Source organism: Rhopalosiphum maidis, chromosome 3 (assembly GCF_003676215.2).
Source record: "Rhopalosiphum maidis isolate BTI-1 chromosome 3, ASM367621v3, whole genome shotgun sequence".
Lineage (NCBI taxonomy): Eukaryota > Metazoa > Arthropoda > Insecta > Hemiptera > Aphididae > Rhopalosiphum > Rhopalosiphum maidis.
The window spans coordinates 52,066,699-52,086,132 of NC_040879.1; the positions used below are offsets into that span (position 1 = coordinate 52,066,699).

The 19,434-nt window shown below is 29.1% G+C and overlaps 1 protein-coding gene across 2 annotated transcripts in view; it reads left to right on the forward strand.

The window, feature by feature from the left end:
- The window catches only part of LOC113557202 (irregular chiasm C-roughest protein), a 209,240-nt gene that overhangs the window by 38,869 nt on the left and 150,937 nt on the right, over window positions 1-19,434 (forward strand). For both annotated transcript variants that reach the window (XM_026962583.1, XM_026962585.1), the window contains one exon: window positions 3,751-3,983. In XM_026962583.1, coding sequence (XP_026818384.1) covers window positions 3,751-3,983 — 233 coding nt within the window. The remainder of the gene's footprint in view (window positions 1-3,750; window positions 3,984-19,434) is intronic.

Sequence of the window (19,434 nt, forward strand, 5' to 3'; positions counted from 1 at the left end):
GCTTTCTATTATACATATTTAATCGAATACTATAATTGCAATATAGGTACAGTTCTTAATCAAATATTTAATGATATTAAAATAAAAAAATAACATTTATAGAGATGGAATGAAAAAATAAGTATAAAAAAATATGCCGAAATTAGTTTAAAACCATTGCTACAGACTACATAGTATCATCCGACATTTTATGAACAGCAAAATTATTATGTAAATGGAATCAAGAAATGTATTTATTTATTTTTTATATAGCTACTTAGTTATAATTCGATCGTCATAATATATTACACTGCTATATTTTACCGAAATTTAAAACATTTTTAATGTTCATTTATTACCTGTTTTCGTGTCTATAAACAATAATAATTATTATTAAGCATTAATTAAATCGATTAATTTTCATAATGCGTTTTTTTTCGCGCGTTTGCAGTTCAATTACCGCAATGAAATCAATAATATTACTGTAAATATTCTTTAATCACTCAAAATCACCATGTAAAAGTATGAATCTATACTAATCGGTGTTCGGTAAGATCTAAATAATATTTTAAATCGATCGATATGGCTTGACGCGATAACGATATTATTATAACATAATTATATATAAAATTATTTTAATATTTATTTTGAGGAAAATAAGAGTGTTATACTGACATAATATTATAATATTAATAATATTGCAGCCAAGGTTAACAATAAATTAACCTCAAGTCATAAATCGACAAGCATAGTTTTTTTAATATGTATAGATACAGTAATTAATGACTCTGCCGGTTAAAGTTAAAAGTCAACTCTTGATTTTATTTTATTTAGCTCAACTGCATACTATGTTCATATTTAAGTTATTGTTAGTTTTGTTAATCTATCATTTATTAATTGTTCATTTAATTGCCGTGTAATAAATCTTCATACACAATATCAAAATAAGAGTTAATTTAGACAAATATGCATTTTAGGTTATACCTAATTAGAACATAGTTTGTGAAGTGCAAACAATAATGGCGATAAATTAACAACTATAATAAAAAATATTTTTATACACATAATAATATTTTAATAAAGCATTTAGGCTCAGCAAAACATGAAGAATAAAACTGATGTAAAAATCGTTTGATTTTAATTTTTTTTTTAATTAAATTTTATTGGCGTGAATAACTTTAGATATAAATAATAATAAATTCATCGATATTTTAATTACCTACATAATTTTAAAAGAGAACAATGATTCATGATTAATTTACTATAAAGTAAGTCAAAGTTTAACTTATTAATTTTAATACCAGTATTCATGGTTGGATGAGAAGAGGTTTCCACGTACCATGAAATTTATTGTATTTAATTTTTGAGTCAATACCACCTTACCGAGTTACTGTAAACAGTGTAAATAAGTTAATGGTAAAAATAGGTACCTAAGTAGTAATTTCTTAAAATTAATTTACATATAATAATAATAATATTAATAATGTTATGAGGTAACCATGGTTGCAAACCCATTATTTTAATAATAATATTGGATTTGCATAAAAAATTTAGTTTTTCCTTAATTTTTTGTTTGTTTTTTCCAAATTATAAAAAAAAAATATTGGGAATTTTTTAAGTTTGACCTTATTAAATAATAAACAACATCAAATTTTCTGTCCAAAACTACCCTCAATGTTGGAAATCGAAGCTTTTTTGACTGCTTATCGTGTACACAGACACTAAAAATCAACACACATCTTTGTAAAATTAATTGCTCTGTTCAACATCTAAAATTCTGAAATACATAAAATAGTTAAAAAGTCTGTTATTTCTAATAATATTCCCAATCTTTTTATGTACATCGGTGATTTTATTTGGGTATGGCTTAAAATTTCATACAAGGCTTTTACAATTTTTTATTCCTTAAAACATCTACCCGTCCCCCCCAAAAAAGGTAACTAACTATTTAATAGAAATATTATATGTTATTGTACATTTTCGTGCAGTAGTTCATTGCTCACTTGCTCGACATTATGGTCTATGACCGTTTGTTATATGATGCGGTTTTATTAGAAAATATTCTTGTCACATCCAAACATACAACATACACATATTCGTTCCGGACCATAGCATTGCTACAACAGCAATGGATAGTGAATACATTGTATAATAGACTAATACACCAATAATAATAATAATAATAATAATATTTATCATATAAAACAATTATCGAAATGTACATAGTTAACGAACACCGACCGCGTTAAAAACTAAAATATTATACCGATCATCGTGTTATATTATAATATTTTAATATAATTATATGAAGCCGTTCGAATAAATGGAATAATAACAACACACAATAACAACAGTATCTATATTATTTAAGTAGAATCGACACGTCAATGGGCGTTTTCGTGTTGGACTATATTATATAGTTTCGTCCGTCCGAACCATCGTATTATTATGTATTATTATTATTATTATTATTATATTGTGCGCACTGTATAACTGCAAGTCGATGCGCGTTTTTCCCTTCGACTTGGCGGCGCGGCGACTGATCCCGTTCGAATACCAACGAACTATTTATTATTATTACCGTCGTCATTACTGCGCGCAGTTTAATATATTTCTCAGCTCTTAAAAATCGTCGATAATCTCGTTTTTATGCTCAACCGTCGTCGCTTCTGCTACAGTCTATATAATATATATATTTATATTTTATATTATGTACTAATATATCTATATATACACGCACATACACCCGTCAACCGACTATACAGACAAATCCAGTTTTACTCATCGGACTTACGTATGCTGCGTAGGTATAGGTACACACTGCACAGGTCGTCGTCGTGGTCGTCGTCGCGGCGCGTGATGTGTAGACGACTTGCACGGCAGCAGCAACAGGTGTTCGACTTCTTTCCTCGCATAGGTATACGTCGCATTATCGTTATATATATATTTATATAATGTATGCACACTCCTCGACCCCAACCCGCGTCATGGGTCTACCGCGGTCGCCGACCGGTTCGATCTGACGTGCCTGCTACCCAACGACGACCGCTACTCCATATTAATTCACCGTTGAGAATAATTTCATCCAGATAAAGACGAATAAATTTTACTTTTAACCGGACAATAAATTAATACGGTAGATACAATTAATGTTTCATATTAAAATTAAATATTATAATATTTCAATAATACGTGATGATGAATAAACGAAATTATTTGAATAAAGTTATACAATAAACTTTTTATTACATTTTCTGGTTTTAAAATCCAAAAATGAACTAGTTTAGATCTTAGAACATCAAAATCTAAAATTCCCAATGACAGCATGAAATCACGTGTATTCGATGTACATTTCCATATTTTTAAGAATCGTTAATTTCTTAATTACCCACGGTAAAATAACAAAATTTGATTTAATTCATTTTTTGAGAAAATTTTCCCGAACACTCGTCGATTTAAAAAGTATAGAATTCGTAAAATGACATCTCAAAAGTACTAATTTACATATTATGTTCAATATTTGTCAAGAAAAATTAAAAATGAATAATTTTTATCCAGATACCTAAATCTAAATACATTGTATATTATAATATTATATTATATACAACCATATATAATACACATTAATTATAATATATTAAGTGTTCACGCGGGACGGCTTCATCGTTGTTGTTGTTATTATTATTTTTTTCATTATTATTATTATTGTTAAATTGTTGTTGTTATTGTTACATGATCGTCATGTTTATTGTTTTGATCTCGTCACACCAGGCGAATACAACTTGAAACTAAATCCTGTGACTCTGGACGATGACGGCGTGTACCAGTGCCAAGTGGGCACGGGAAAGCGGGACGAGCCGGCCATCAGGTCCAGGAAAGCGACGCTGACCGTTCTGGTGCCGCCGAACCGACCGCGGATCGTGCAGGGCGAGAAAATCCACATCACGGAAAACTCGCCGATCGAACTGGAGTGCATATCCGAAGGTGGAAAACCACAGGCAGAGGTAAGAAGCTTTTCACGTTTTATATATTATAATATATTGCGGCCTCAATTATATATTATATATACTATATCCATCACTTTATCGATAATTCCCATGCATATAATATGTAATACATTTTGGTCCATTTTACGCAATTCTACTTTTACACTATTACACTAAATAATGACATTATAAACGTACTAACACTCAAAAAATATGCAAGTTTTATCAACCGCATAATATTATATAAGTTCTATAAATTCAAAAGTATTAGATCAGAGTTCTATGTGTTATGTATAGAAAAATTACAGTGGGAAATGGGAATCAATATCATTATATCATTATATCAAATAATATCATTTGGATGTCGATCTTTATGGGCAATAGGACCACCAATATTATTTGGGTGTAGTCAATATTTTTATTACTGCATCGTAATACTATATTATTATTATTATTATTATTATTATAAGTCGAGTATAATTCTACCGTCGACCCGATGGCGTAATAAAATAATGATATTTTCATGACCATACTTTATTATGTATTATATTATAATGATATTATGTATAACGTATAATATAATGTGATGTATTATGTAAAACACCCTCGCGTATACGTCGGACAGATATCAATTGAGTCGATAATTCTCATATATTAATCTGTATTAGTCGCACGACTATAAACATATAATCACACGATAGAATATAAGCGATATTATTCCATTAGGTAGGTATAATATATCATAGAGGCCTCTATAGGTATTATATTTTTATTATGACGGCTCTCGATATTTCGTCACGCGTGTTGTCCGAGGTCTGACAGACTTTTAAAAATTCTCACTCGAATATCAAGACTAATATTACCCATCATTGTTGTTATATTATTATTAAATTATAAAATATTAACTATGAAATCGTAATGTAATCATATAAACCCATATGATGCATTTTGTTCAAAAATCTATTGGTTTTTAGAATTTACAAGCATATACATTCATCAATTACTGTAAACATATATATATATATATATATATACTTGCAAAATCTTTGATTTTTTTATTCAATTTAATGATTATTGGTGGTTTACAAACTTTTTTTTCAAATATAATGAACTACTATTTTTATTTAAAATTGTTTATTAGTTGATTTATTGATTATTTTGAAATTGTTTACATCAAAGTTCGACCTCGTGTAGTTTCTGAGTTTTCAAGATTTATGAACTATATAAATAGTATATATATACTATTATATTATAGTCTTTAGTATCTCATGGTTTTACGTAACATTCAAAATATTATGTTGTTTAAATGTTTAGTCTAGCGTACCTAAGATACCAAGAAAGTTTTTTACAATTTATAAATGTTGATAATAATAGTATAATATTAATCCTCGGTAATTAAAGTTTATTAATTCAGAAAATACTCGTTTGGATTTTGATTTATATACCTCATAAACATTTTTAGACAATTTATCTTCCTAAAAATCGATTATGAATAATATAAGTTTGCATTTTGAAAACTAGTTTACATCACTATGAGACACTCTTTAATTCTTATATCTATAGATTGCATAACAAAATTTTAGGTATTGAAAATATGGTCCTTCATATAGGTACTTAAAAATTCCAAAATAAAAATTTAAATAAACTAATTATTATAAATGATAGCAATGGGGTGAACATTATGCTTGATGAAACACTATATAATATATAATATACGTTCATGTATAAGCAATATAAAACAGGTGCGTGATCTTGTCGATCGAAATCAGTACCTACAGTTAGGTATATCATAATAATAATATATAATATTTCATATGTATTTGACTCGTACATTTTATTATTGATATTATTTTTCTCTGCGTGTAAGCAGACACAACGACCTAATTTATATCTCATTCACAGATATATATATAAATCCATCCGTCATTAATAAAAGTGGGCTGTCAAGACCAATAGAATTTTTGGAATTATACCTCCCGTCGTCGATTATACACATAGTAAAGTTACAAGTGGGAGGTTCTGTATATTATGTGTGTTGATAGTGAGAAAATTATCGAGATTCACTGCAGCAGGTCTCTCGGCGGCTGCGGTTTAAACCCCTACGGGAATTGATGGCATATCTCATTCATGTATATTGATATAATCATAATAATATTATTGTGTTTTATTTCAAGTGACTAGGTATGTATGTATAATATATACATATACATATAGATATATGTACAAACATGGTGATTATTTTAAAAGTAAACATTTGCTTGGAAAGTATTTACGTTTTTATAATTTTTTTTTTTTATTTATTCATAAATTGAGGTCTTTATTATGAAACAATATTTTCGAGGAGTCGACTAGTTATAATAGTATTTACTTGCTCATTCTAAGTTCATATTAAAATGTTCAGAAAGGTATTCTACTTAGGGATACGTGTAATATTATATATACGTATATATAATATTTATAAGTATACCTATATGTCATTCATAAAATAAAATATTTAAAATCTCGTTTTAAAATGATCTTAAATTATGTCTAAAAAAATATTCACACATTTGTATGTAATTTTAAAGGAATAATCACCCTGTACAACGTCATCAGTAGCTATTAAGTTTGACCTTCAGGGAGGAAGAATTACAATTTTTACAATTGATATTTGAAACGGACGGTTCTCATTTTGACGCTACACGTATAGTTAATCAACTTTTTGAATCTTTTGAATACTTGTTTAACAGTTTATTTTCGTTTTAAAACAATAATCATAATAATTATAAAGACGATCACGAATGTACAATGGAATCGCTTCGGAATTGAGAAAATATATAGTACGGTGGAGCTATTATAATATTATTGTTGTTAGAAAAAGTTTTGTTAAATGTTTTTTCAAGAGTTGATTTAAAACGATAAATAATATTATAGAATCAAACAAAATTGTTACGTTATTTCATTATTTGGGATTTACTTTGAGTAAGTACGCATGCAGTGTTTAATAACAATGTGAATTGCAATGTACATTTACGTAGTAAAGGAATGTTTATCGACTTAACCTCAACCCTAAATGTCGACTCTGTTGTGCCGATTCGTTTTTTTTTTTTGTAATCACCCTTTTGGAATTTATAACCTCACTCGCAGTACCCGAATCATTATATACCGATTTCGATTGAGTATTTATTAAAAAATATAATAAAAACCACATGAAAAAAATTTCAGTTTTTTTTATGTATCAAAAACTTAGAAATTACCATTTCAATCTTATATATAAGTATGGAGCAAAGTAAATAAAAGCGTGTCGAGTGTATAGCAATGGTAGTTTAATGGTTGAAAAGTAAAATTGATTTGCAAGGGTAAAAATTGGAAGCGTGAGAAAACGTCATTTGTCGCTTGTAAGTACATATACACACACAGACAGTACTCGTATAATGAATTTATTTATTCGACGCCACCGCCGAGTATATTATTATTATACTCGTTTTTGTATGTAATGACGTAATGTTTGTTGGCAGTCCTTTTATTTTAAATCGCAATATACAGAAAAACAGAGCTGAAAACGACACTGTAGATATATATATATATATAATAATAATAATAGCGACTGTAGTCATCCTGAGATTGAGCGTGTATAATAATAATATTATAAAGTCGTCTGTCTCGCTCGTTAATGGGCAGTTTCTAAGATGCATATCTCAAATTGAAAATACATTTGTATCTTATAACTATATTGCATCGTTTATTCGTTTGACACTTGTTAATTGTATATTATATAATTTTATATAGTATCTATTTGATATGTGGATACTTTACTTTTCTTGTGTAGGTAAAATATTTTGTTTATTTTTAGAGTATAATATTTGTTAAGAAAACATTTTTCTTCTCTTTTAAAAAAACAAATTAATTTTTTTTAATGTTTACCTCGTTTGTTATTTCCATTAAGCTAATTGATGGAATCACAACATTCATTGTATAATAAGTTTAAAAAGGACACTATACGCACTTTTCAGTGTATACTTATTATTAGTTACATATACATTGAAAATAATTTTTGAATTTTTGACAAAGAAAAATATCATGTTATTATTGAACTCAGATAATGGTGTAGGAGATATTGGTAGGCCGTTTGGGTACAGATAATTATATTTCGATAATATGGATTTCTGACAAAGATTATTATCGTCACGCGATAAACGTATTAATAAGTACATAATATAATACTATGTTACATAAAACTATGTACAGCGTCAGACAAATAATATTAAATAACTACACATTTTAGCAATTTTACTCACTAAAATAAGTACATATTATTACTTAGAAAAAAAGAATATACCTTAGGTATTAGTTACCTATTATATATCTTTTGGATCTTGGATACAATACAATATAATATAATAATATACATCGTACATATTTTCGAAAATTGTTGAATGATGTAACAGCTAAAACATATTCTATGCATTTCGCGTGTCATGATATCTCTTTTCAAGCCACTTGCGACCATTCCTGCAATCCGTATAATATAATATACATATGAAACATAATATTATTTTAACAACAGATGGTTGAAATGTGAGTAAATAACTGCAATAATAACAATAATAAGGTAATAAAAAATATTTTTATCGATTACGATATTACAATAACGACAGCCGACTTTGCATATGGGTTTGCCTACACTATTATTATTATTGCGGTTATGAGTCGCGACGACGACGACGACGACGAATAATATTAAAATATGTGCATAATATTGTAATCACAGATGATGCATTTTATGCGACGACGAAGATGCCGTCGAACCCGTTTTCTGAGAGATGTATAAAAATAAAACACGAAAAGACCAAGTCGACCTCTGCGCACCCGTATAATGTGTACGATATAATATAAAACTAAACATATATTATGATAATATTATAATGTTCGTATCTGCGTCAAACTGGTTATGAGGCGCCGCAATGGTGTCGGCCGCCCGGTCGGTTTGTGTCGCGCGAGCGTCGCGTGTAGCCGCCGCGCAGAACACGCGTCCGCGGGAGGAGTCGATTGGAATACAACATTATATTATTACTGCTCCGCGAGACCCGTTTCCCGGCGGTAATACACACACACACACACACACACACACACGTATATTATAATGTATATAACGCGAGCATGCGTGCGCGTTATTCGTTTCATTTGGATATGTGTGTGTTTGGTGTGATATATTTTATTTAAAATTGTACGATCGCCATAACATTGTTATTATTGTCAACACCTCCGTTCACACGTCGCTACAGTATTACAATACGTCTCGTACTCTCGTCTATTACGGAGGAAATGTAAAATTTCATGTTACCACTCAGCCGTTTAAACTTTTCAAAAACTTTCGATGTTTTCACGAAACTTTTATTTTGCTATTTTTTTTTTTTTTTTGACCGTTTTGCGTATCACAATATATAAACCACGATTTAAATGTTTACAATAACATGTACACCTAGCATAAGTTATTAAATTATTTAAAAGTGATTAGTTATAGTAGGTACATAATATATTATAGCCATTATAAGCATACGGATTTGAGTCAATCTGAAATTATTTAATCGATTAACAGATAAAAAATAAATAAATAAAATTATTTTAGAATAGAATAGATACTTATGTGACTAAAAGTATACACATCATCTAAAAGTAAAACAAAACTAAAAAAAAATGAACAATTAATAGTTATAATAAGTATTACCTAATGAACAATTATTGTAGTTATTTGTAGTTGTACCGTTTTTATTTAAACAGTCAGTTATAGGTTGCTTATATTTCCTCAATAATACAGGATAAAATATATAACTCAATATCGTATAATACAGTATAATTTTATATCGTGCTTTACTAATGCCCCGCACTGCGGATGAATATTATGTGTTGTAATGGTTTGTAAAATAAAAAAATACCACGTTGACTATTTACGGCAGATAAAATATTATTATATAAAATGTACAGCTGACCTGCTGACGTTGCTGCTGTAGTCCTTTTCTTGAACACAACATTTTTTTTAGGGTTTAATTTGAGAATAATAACCTTTGCAGGATGTCCCGAATTAGATTTTTTTCGGTAGATAAATTCATATTTTTGAATTAAAAACGGCACTCTAATGTTTTTCTAAACGGTCATTTATACGAAATAATAACGTGAATATTAATAAGCCGAGTTCTTTGCTTTGTGTATAGCGACTACAATTCCATTATAATTAATTATAATAATTAATGAATGTTTTTCAAAAATGTTGTTTCTCAATGACCTAAAATTATGTAAAAAAATATATTTTTTTCAAAAACTTTGACAACACTTTTTAAGATAATGAATGTTTACTGGCTGTAGAAGAGACCACTGCGCGGTATTCATATATTATATATTATTATATTATAAGCGGCCCGTCGAAAAATAAGAATAATGGTCTATGCACATTTTCTGAATACGTATACCTACGCGCCTAATAACGAATTCTTTTGTGTCGACGGAAGCGTTGGTATATAACGTCAATATGGTAGCTTGACGAGCAACAATCGAAAATAATAATATCTCCCTATCGCAGTATTGTCGCGACCTATCTTAATCCCTACACCCCTTGCATCGTCACCTTTGCGCGCGTTCGAACCCAAAGTTTATAATATATTATTCTATTCCACGCCTATGCGCGCGTCAGAATAACTGCGCTGTTCAATAACTGAACAGTTTATCACGATCGATTGTCCGCAAGACTTACGTATAATGATCATATATAACATTACATTGTGTAAATAATAGATAATATGTATGTAGCGAATGACGTAAACGGGAAAATCTATAGCACAGTATTTTTATTTTTTTGATTTTTCGTGTCAATAATAACAAAAATGGGTCAAAAGGGTTTGTTTTTTTTTTTTAATGGAAACGCGTGCATAGTACTTTCGACGACCAACTGAGAATGAATAATTATAATCTACTCGCGGATGCTGAACATTATCTATATTGTTTTCATATAAATATATAAAAATATAAGGTCTGATTAATCTCAGAAATGAATCATATTTTAGTCAATTGCTTAAAGCATACTAAATTTAAGTGCCAAATAAACTATTATCTATTATTTGAGATATTATATAAAGTTGTTGTTAATGATTTTCATAAAATAATAAATTATTAAAGTTTTTAAAACCAATTATTATTACGCGCTTTAATAACTTTTGCTTTCTCACTCCATCATATTTTTGGCCATGTAAAAAGTATAAATGGTACCTACGCCTTTTGATCTAAAAATCAACTTAATATTTGTATAAAAGTAAATAATTAACATTTAATTGTATCCTTCAATATTTTTGAATACTCAGGTAATCTTGTTATCTACTTGATAATGATTTAGGTACTTTGTATAAAATATAAAGAAGAATTTTAATTTGAAAAAAAAAATAATCTTTTATTGTCACTCAATGAAATTCCTTAAACGGCACACACAATCTAAGTAGATATTCAAAAATTCGTTGAAATCAACATTTTAATAAACGCGTATAATAATTAAAATAATATATAGAATGACGGAGGGTGAGCGTGCTTGGCGAATCTCACCACGACTCAGTGTAGTTTCCGCGAACAAAATAACATCCGGCAATATACGCGCGTGTATAAAGAGGTAATTATATTTCAAATTATTAATAAATACTTTTTGTAACTTTTTATACCTACTATAATATTATAATGGTGATCGTCTGTTATCACGCGAAAACCAAATTGCTCGCCCGAAATTAATAAGTAGGTAGGTATATATACATAGGTACATAATAAAGTGTTATGCTCGGACGGTTTTAATATAAATATAATACTTAACATACATTTATATAGATTGATTCCCCTAATTTTTGAGATTTTCTGAATAATAAAATTATGTTATGTATTAATCTAGGATAATAATCTAAATAATCTTTAAAAATTATTTTATTCAAATATAAAATAGATTGGACAAGACAACTGTAGATGATTCTGATTTTAAAAAAGGAGTTGGTATCGCCATCAGGACACCATTTAAATGGTTTAAGAATTAAGATTTTTAAAATAATTTAGTATATATTATGGTATTTATTAAAAAAATCAGAGTTGAAATAAATTTATTACCAACGAAAAAAAATGTAGGTGAGCATGCTTTCGGTGTGACGATTAAGAGTAAACGTTTTCTTTTCGCTCGATTATAATTATAATATTATATATTTTAAAACTAAACTTTATATTTTGGCAAACATAAAAGGTAAATGTAATGATTATTGATTCGGCGGAGTACGAAATAATTTTATATATTATCAGCACTCAGCAGTAAACTATTGAAATTTAACACACGCGGTTCATTCGGATTCCTGACGAACGGAAGGAAAGCCAACCGTTTTTATGTATACTCGTATAATCATTGTTATAATTATTTCTCGGTACATATATGATATAATATTATATTATTAAAATAACGTGACCCGAAAACACAAGACTCTCGTTGATGGAACGACGTTCAGCCGTGTGTCATGGCGATTAATAACACATTATACAACACAACAATATAACAATAATAATATCGACGAGACGGTGTTTAATAGGACACGGCTGAATAGTTATGCGTCAGATCCGCTCTCTATATAATATACATATGTTCGGTGTGAACAAACACGCGCACCTCACGCACTGTTTATTTTGTGTATTACCACCAGTGAATTTGGTGGGGTTAAATAATTATATACGTATATTACGCGCGTGAGGGTGCGAGGATTCGTGTGTGTATATAGGCAGGTACGCTAAATTATATGGCCCGCCGCGATATGCGCTCGGCGATGACGGATTTGACGACGGTCGAGAACGAGTAGCCGGTTTTCAATAATGATTAAGGGCCGAGAGATAAAAAGCGGAAATTGAAAATTACTCGCTAGGATATTATATACATAAAAGAATAAAATTTAATCCATTTCAAAAATATAATAAATAAACGGCGGACGATATTATTTGTCTCGCGGCGCGGTTCGTATCACATCTCATTGTCTTCTATATAATTCTTCTTCAATCGTGGATTAGCGGCCAAGAAAATGCATTATAAATGCATTTGATGTTATTACGTTTTTCATCTCGCTATAGTGCACTTTAGAAACCTCGTGCAATTGGACGGCGCGATTCTATGTACGGCCGATGCCGCAATATGCGAGTTCAGTCTGCCGACTGATTATAATACTAATATATATGTATGTGTGTGTGTGTGTGTTTATACTCGGATTTTCATTAATTAACAATAGCACTTGTGCGAAAACAGTGGCTACGACGCAGTCTGCACGTGTGTTTTATTATTTATCGTCTCGTATACAGAGTGATCATCGTTTGTATGATTATTCTAATATTTCCTTCAATAATGAATTTATATTGAAATAATTAATTGTATACCATTTAGCCGTATCCTATGGTGGCGATATAAATTTATTTATTTGATTATTTCAAAATATGAGAGTCATCTTTTATTCCTGATTTTTTTTAAATTGTATAGCAGAAGACTTTTTTGAAAATGATGACGTTCTAATATTTATATATACCTAATTTGAAATGCAAACTTGTTATTTTTAAGCTCTTCAACTTAATAGGTATGAATGATATTAAAGTACCTATCTATCGACGTTTTTTAATTTATAAAATAAATAAATAAATATATTATATAGATTAAAAATTAATGTTAATTCTATTTTAATTTTTTTTTAAACCATATTTCATCCTTTTAGACTTTAGTATAATATATATTTTAATTACTCAGAAAAATTAATTTATAATTTACTTTAAATACAACTGCATTTTCAAAAAAGATCATTTGAAAAGTTTGTACTACTATAAGACTGCTCTCGTATTTAACTAATATACGTTATTTATAGTATATAATGAATATATTTAATAATTAAAGTATGGTTAATTATATTTTGTTATTCGATATTTTTATATAACTATAATGACGTCGACCACACACCAGACAAACTGCGTTATAAAGTACATTATATATAGGTACGTGATAAGATAATACGTCTATACTGCATAGACACGAAAAAATGTTGTCCGAAACTTAAAAAAGAAATACTACGTAACAATAATGTCTATATTAGGAACTTTTAATTTGGGATCAACGAAACGACGGTGATGATAATATTATATTTTAATGGTCTAGGCTCATCATCATTCTTTAAGTCGATTTACAATTAAGCGCCGGCTGGACGCCGTCCTCTTAGCCGAGCTCATCACCAGCCGAGACCACACATATATAGGGGCGTTACTATAATACGCATAAAGGTGTATGCGATAACGATGTAATTACTAATTTCATAATTTGTCTCGACACATCAATCCGTACGTATAATATTATAATAATATAACGCAGTTAACGTCCGTGCGTACTCACAAAAAATAGCTTAAATTATATGAACGCAATTAGGAATGAGTCGCGACGATAATGATCGATTTTATTTTTTAATGATATTTTTAAACATATTATTGATTAATATGGCACGTGATATACTCAGTTTTTCTTTTAATTCCACTCCTTTTTTTAATTTTTTTTTTAATTCTGAATTATGTAATGTTGGACAAGGGGGAAAACGGGAAAATATACTCTGTATCCTGCAATGCAGTAACTACATAATATAATTCTTCTTCACAGGTATTCTATTTCTCTGCTTTAATCCATAATTTGGAATTTCCTCCAGTCCTTTACACGAGGCACTAGCTCTGTTTTACTTTAACTCTCCTACAAAGGAGTTAAGAAGCCATCCTGCTATTCATTTTTCTTCCAACAGATAGGTACATTCTTTTAGGACAGTGTTCGTGTTATAAACAAATTCTTCCGGATGTCTTATTATGTATCCAATAATTTTCAATCCGTACCTTATTTTAATCATCTCCATTAAACTTCGTTTTTCTCCAACATTATCTAACACTAAACTTCCTCGTTATTTTTCATTTCTATTCCAGCTTGTCCTCTCCTGTAGCTTCCGTTTTTAGCACCATATCTCCATACCTTCAACTTTATTTTAAAATCGTTGTTTCGCATTCACAGGTCACAATGCTCCAGAGTTCAAACGTATGTTTTTACCAGCCTATTTTCACAGTTCTATTACATATTCTCTTCGATATGAGTAATTTGATTTTGTAACTGACCTACATAAACGATAGGAGGTTGAATTTAATTATCGTTATTTGATCATAAATATCACTATAGATAATAAAATATTAGGGTAATATTTGATACCTGCATGTGCTACATTATATATATATATATTCCTACTGTAGTGTTCGGACCGAATATATTTTATACTTGTCGTTAATGTTTAATCGGTGTTATGAATAATTACGCATTAAAATAATATGTACCTAATAAAACATTTGGACATAAACTAATGTAAACACCTTTCATACGTATATAATATTATATTATACATAGTACATACAGAGTGAGAGAAACTAACCTATTTGTTATTCGTTTACCCCGAACAAACTATTATAGAACTTTTAATATTATAATTTTAAACTCTTAAGGTGTACAACCAATCGAATTCAATTTGAATTTAATCTTCACGTGCTCTCCTGGTTCCTATAGTATTTAAATCTCGTAGTCTGTATCCAAAGCTTAACTTCGGTAATTGCATAAATCTTTTATATGACCAAATCATTGGAAAATGATCTAATCTCATTTCGCTTCTTGGTAGGTATATACAATTGTTTCCCCAATCCAACCTTATCATCACATTTAATCCGGTTTCAAAAACTCAATTTTCTTAGAAATAACCTCCTTATTTAGTCTTCGATTTCGATACATCATTCCTTTAGATTTTCCTAGCATGACTACCCTCTTACACACCTTCATTCGAGTAGCTTTGTTTAGCATTTTCATCTCCTTATCAACAAATTGTCGCCACGATACTATTTCATTATTTTTCAACCACAAAGAGTATAATACCACTTAATTTTTGTAAAAAAAAATATATTTGGAATTAATTAAATGTTCACAAACCTCGGGTATTTCATACAGTTCAAATTTATTTTGAAAACTAACATTGTTATTTTAACGTTGTCTGGCAATTCGGCTTTATTTGATGTTTACTGATAATGTGTGGGTATATGACAATATAGACCAGCGGCGACCAAACAGTCAATCGTGGACGGTTTTAAAATCTATTTTCCTTTGTTAGATATTACTACTATAAATTTAATAGCCCCCTCTAAAAAAACCTCCAGTATGATCAATATCAACAGTTATTATAGTTTTCTGTATTAGTAGTTTATACGATTCTTCATACGAAAAATATATTTTTTGTAGATCTTTATGAATTTAATGTTGGTCAATCACTTCATTCCTATACCTGAAGTAACAGTAACATACCTACGTATACATAATTTGTCGATAATGTTTTCAAATACATTATTTAAACAGAGTATAATGGACATAGGATATATAGTTTTTGATTTGTTATGGAAATTGTAATTCTATACAATTAAAACCATGGTCGATAATCCAGCGGATTTCCTTATACGTAAAAAAAAAACTGTTTATTATATGAAGCGGGCCCGGCCAAAGATAAACGGACGGCGACAGATGAATGTCCTACACGGGTACCATACGCATATTATGCGCGTGCAGTTAGCTTGTATAATTTTTAATAATATATGTGCAGTGCATCTATAGTCAAATTAAACATCTCAAACGAGACATGCGCGTGTTGGTCCTTTTATGATTTAATATTTCATCCGAACAAAAACGTTCATTATTTTTATTTTATAGAGATGTTTTCCCAGGGTTTTAAAATAATATAATGTTTATCACTAGCGTTTCACGACTTTACACACTCAAAATGTACTTACACACACATACAAACCATATTATATATGTATATATATATACGTATAATTTAAATAACAACGAAGGTAAATCGTGATGATGTCGTTTATTTATAGTTTTTGTTTTTTTTTCCCTGACAAAAGGTAACAAAAGAACCTTTGATGACTATTTCATATTTGTTTTCGATGTTTATATAATATTATCATAATATATAGGTACTCTTCATCGCATGTACGATATATGTCCAAATAATGCGGGTGGATTGAATAATGTTTACAAAAGGATTCATCGAGCATTTCACCCCCTCTCCTATCTCACTAACCTTTAATAACGAATTTATTCGAATACTGTTTCTTGGAATATTTTCAAATACAAGTTTTATTTTCAAATTAAAATCACCATTTTTTTACATTGTAAGTTGTTAATTAGTCAATTTTATGAAATTTTGGTGCATCTCTATCGAAATTTGATAGAGATAACTTATAGTTCATAAGTTATTGAAGTTTGTATACTAAGGATAAATAGCTAGTTTTAAATAATTTTTTTCATAAAATATTAAATATATGTGATATTTAGTTATTATTAGTTATAGATATTAGTTATTATATTTAGAAAATGTTTAAATTTTAGTTTAATCATATATTTTTTTTGTAATAATTTTATTATTAAATTATCTTAGCCCTCATTTCTTTTAAACCAATTAAATCTTAAACTATTTTCCTAACTCGTAAGTACTTTTATATTAGAAAAGATACTGCTAAATATTATTAGTTAAGTTATGATATTACGTAAATTTTGCTAAAATTCCCAGGTGGTCACCCATCCGGGAACTCAAATTGGGAACACTCACTTAACACCAGCGCCAGGGTATGTCCAATCAAGTATACTTAAAAAATGAAAAAATCATAATTTGAATAAATTCATTATTAAAAGAAAAATGAGAGTAAGCACTGTAAAACAATTATCCACATCAATAAATTATCCGTTTAGCACATAATATATGCAATACATATGGGCAGCAGACCGAGAAAGGTTTCAACACCTGTGCTGCTGCACAAGAGTATAATAATATGTGAAATATGGATATTATCATCCCGATCGGCTGCGAATTGGCAAAGGGGGGTGGTTAAAAGGGGCCTCTCAAATAATTTATTATTATTTAAAAATATTTTATAAATTGAATGGTATTTTTACTGAGTTTATATTATAGCTTTTATCTTCGTTGCGCGATCAGTCACAAAACAATTAAGGTATTGCTATAAACGTATTTTTGATTTTTAGATGTTGCGGATATATCATTATTATTATTAGCTGTAGGTATAGATCAAGCAAAACATAATTATTAATAGTTTTTTCGAGTAGGTATAGCCTAATAAATGATAATTAAATGGATTCATATATTATTCAAAACACTGATAGGCGACGGGTTGTGTGAATTCGTATCGTGCTATTTGATTGTAAACTTCATTCATTCAGCCCCTCCCCTAAAATTTATCTAAATGTCCGCCTATAGGCGAATATCAGCGTAACTTTAGTGGTTTGATATTTGAAGTTTATTTAATAATAATAATAAATTATTTGTACAACTCAACTAACGATCGTGATGATTATAATAACAAACACGCGTACAATATTGAAATGTTTGCTTTTATTCTTTGCATTTGTACCTCTGGGCGAACACGATTTTGAACTGTTAATAACTATCGAAATCTATACTTTTGATCTTTAAATCCGATCCGTGTATTATTTGTTTTACAAACGTTTATAATATTATTATCATAACGAGTGATAAAGCAATAATAAATAATACATAATAATAATAATATTTTAGTTGGACTATCGAACGCGTGCGCGTTGTATAACCGTCCCCATATATTATATCTCTATGATATTATAAAGTATACACCCATGATATTATTAATATTGTAACATGCCGCGGCTATTTGAAACTTTTTATTTTGTTTACACGATTCAATAACCGAGTTTCGCGGGTAAATCACAAAAATGCTTAAAATATTAAACACGCAGATATATTATATATATATATGTACGAATATGAGTGCGGATATTTTATCGGAACAATTTTGTACACTATTATTAATACACCACGTGTGCGTATCTCACGAAAACGGTGTTCGGAATTTTGAATTGCGTTTTATTTATTTATTTATTTTTTTTTTTGACGATCAGAATGTTATCTAGGGACTTGACCGAACTCGCCTCTGCTGCAGATGATGTATTATGTAGTGCGTAGTGTGTGCATAACTGTAATATTACAATATGATGTTATTATCGTGATTATTATAATAGGTGCACGCGGGAATTGAATGCACTATAAATACTGTCAAACGACTACTTCAGGCGAAAAATATTGGCAAAACATGGGTTAAAAATTCCGTAACATATGACTTAAAATGCTATAATTATGACTATATGTTACGCTGGAAAAAATGTCAATGTTTTAAATTCTTCTTGAAAATAATTATTAGACTTGAATTTTAATCCTATGTTTATATTGATTTTATTATAAATAACTGGCGAGATTTTCAATTCCCTAGTAGTGATGGTTATTTAAATAAGTAAAAAAGGAGAGGCGCGTAAATTGATTTAGAAAAACAAGTGTGTCGTGAATTGGAA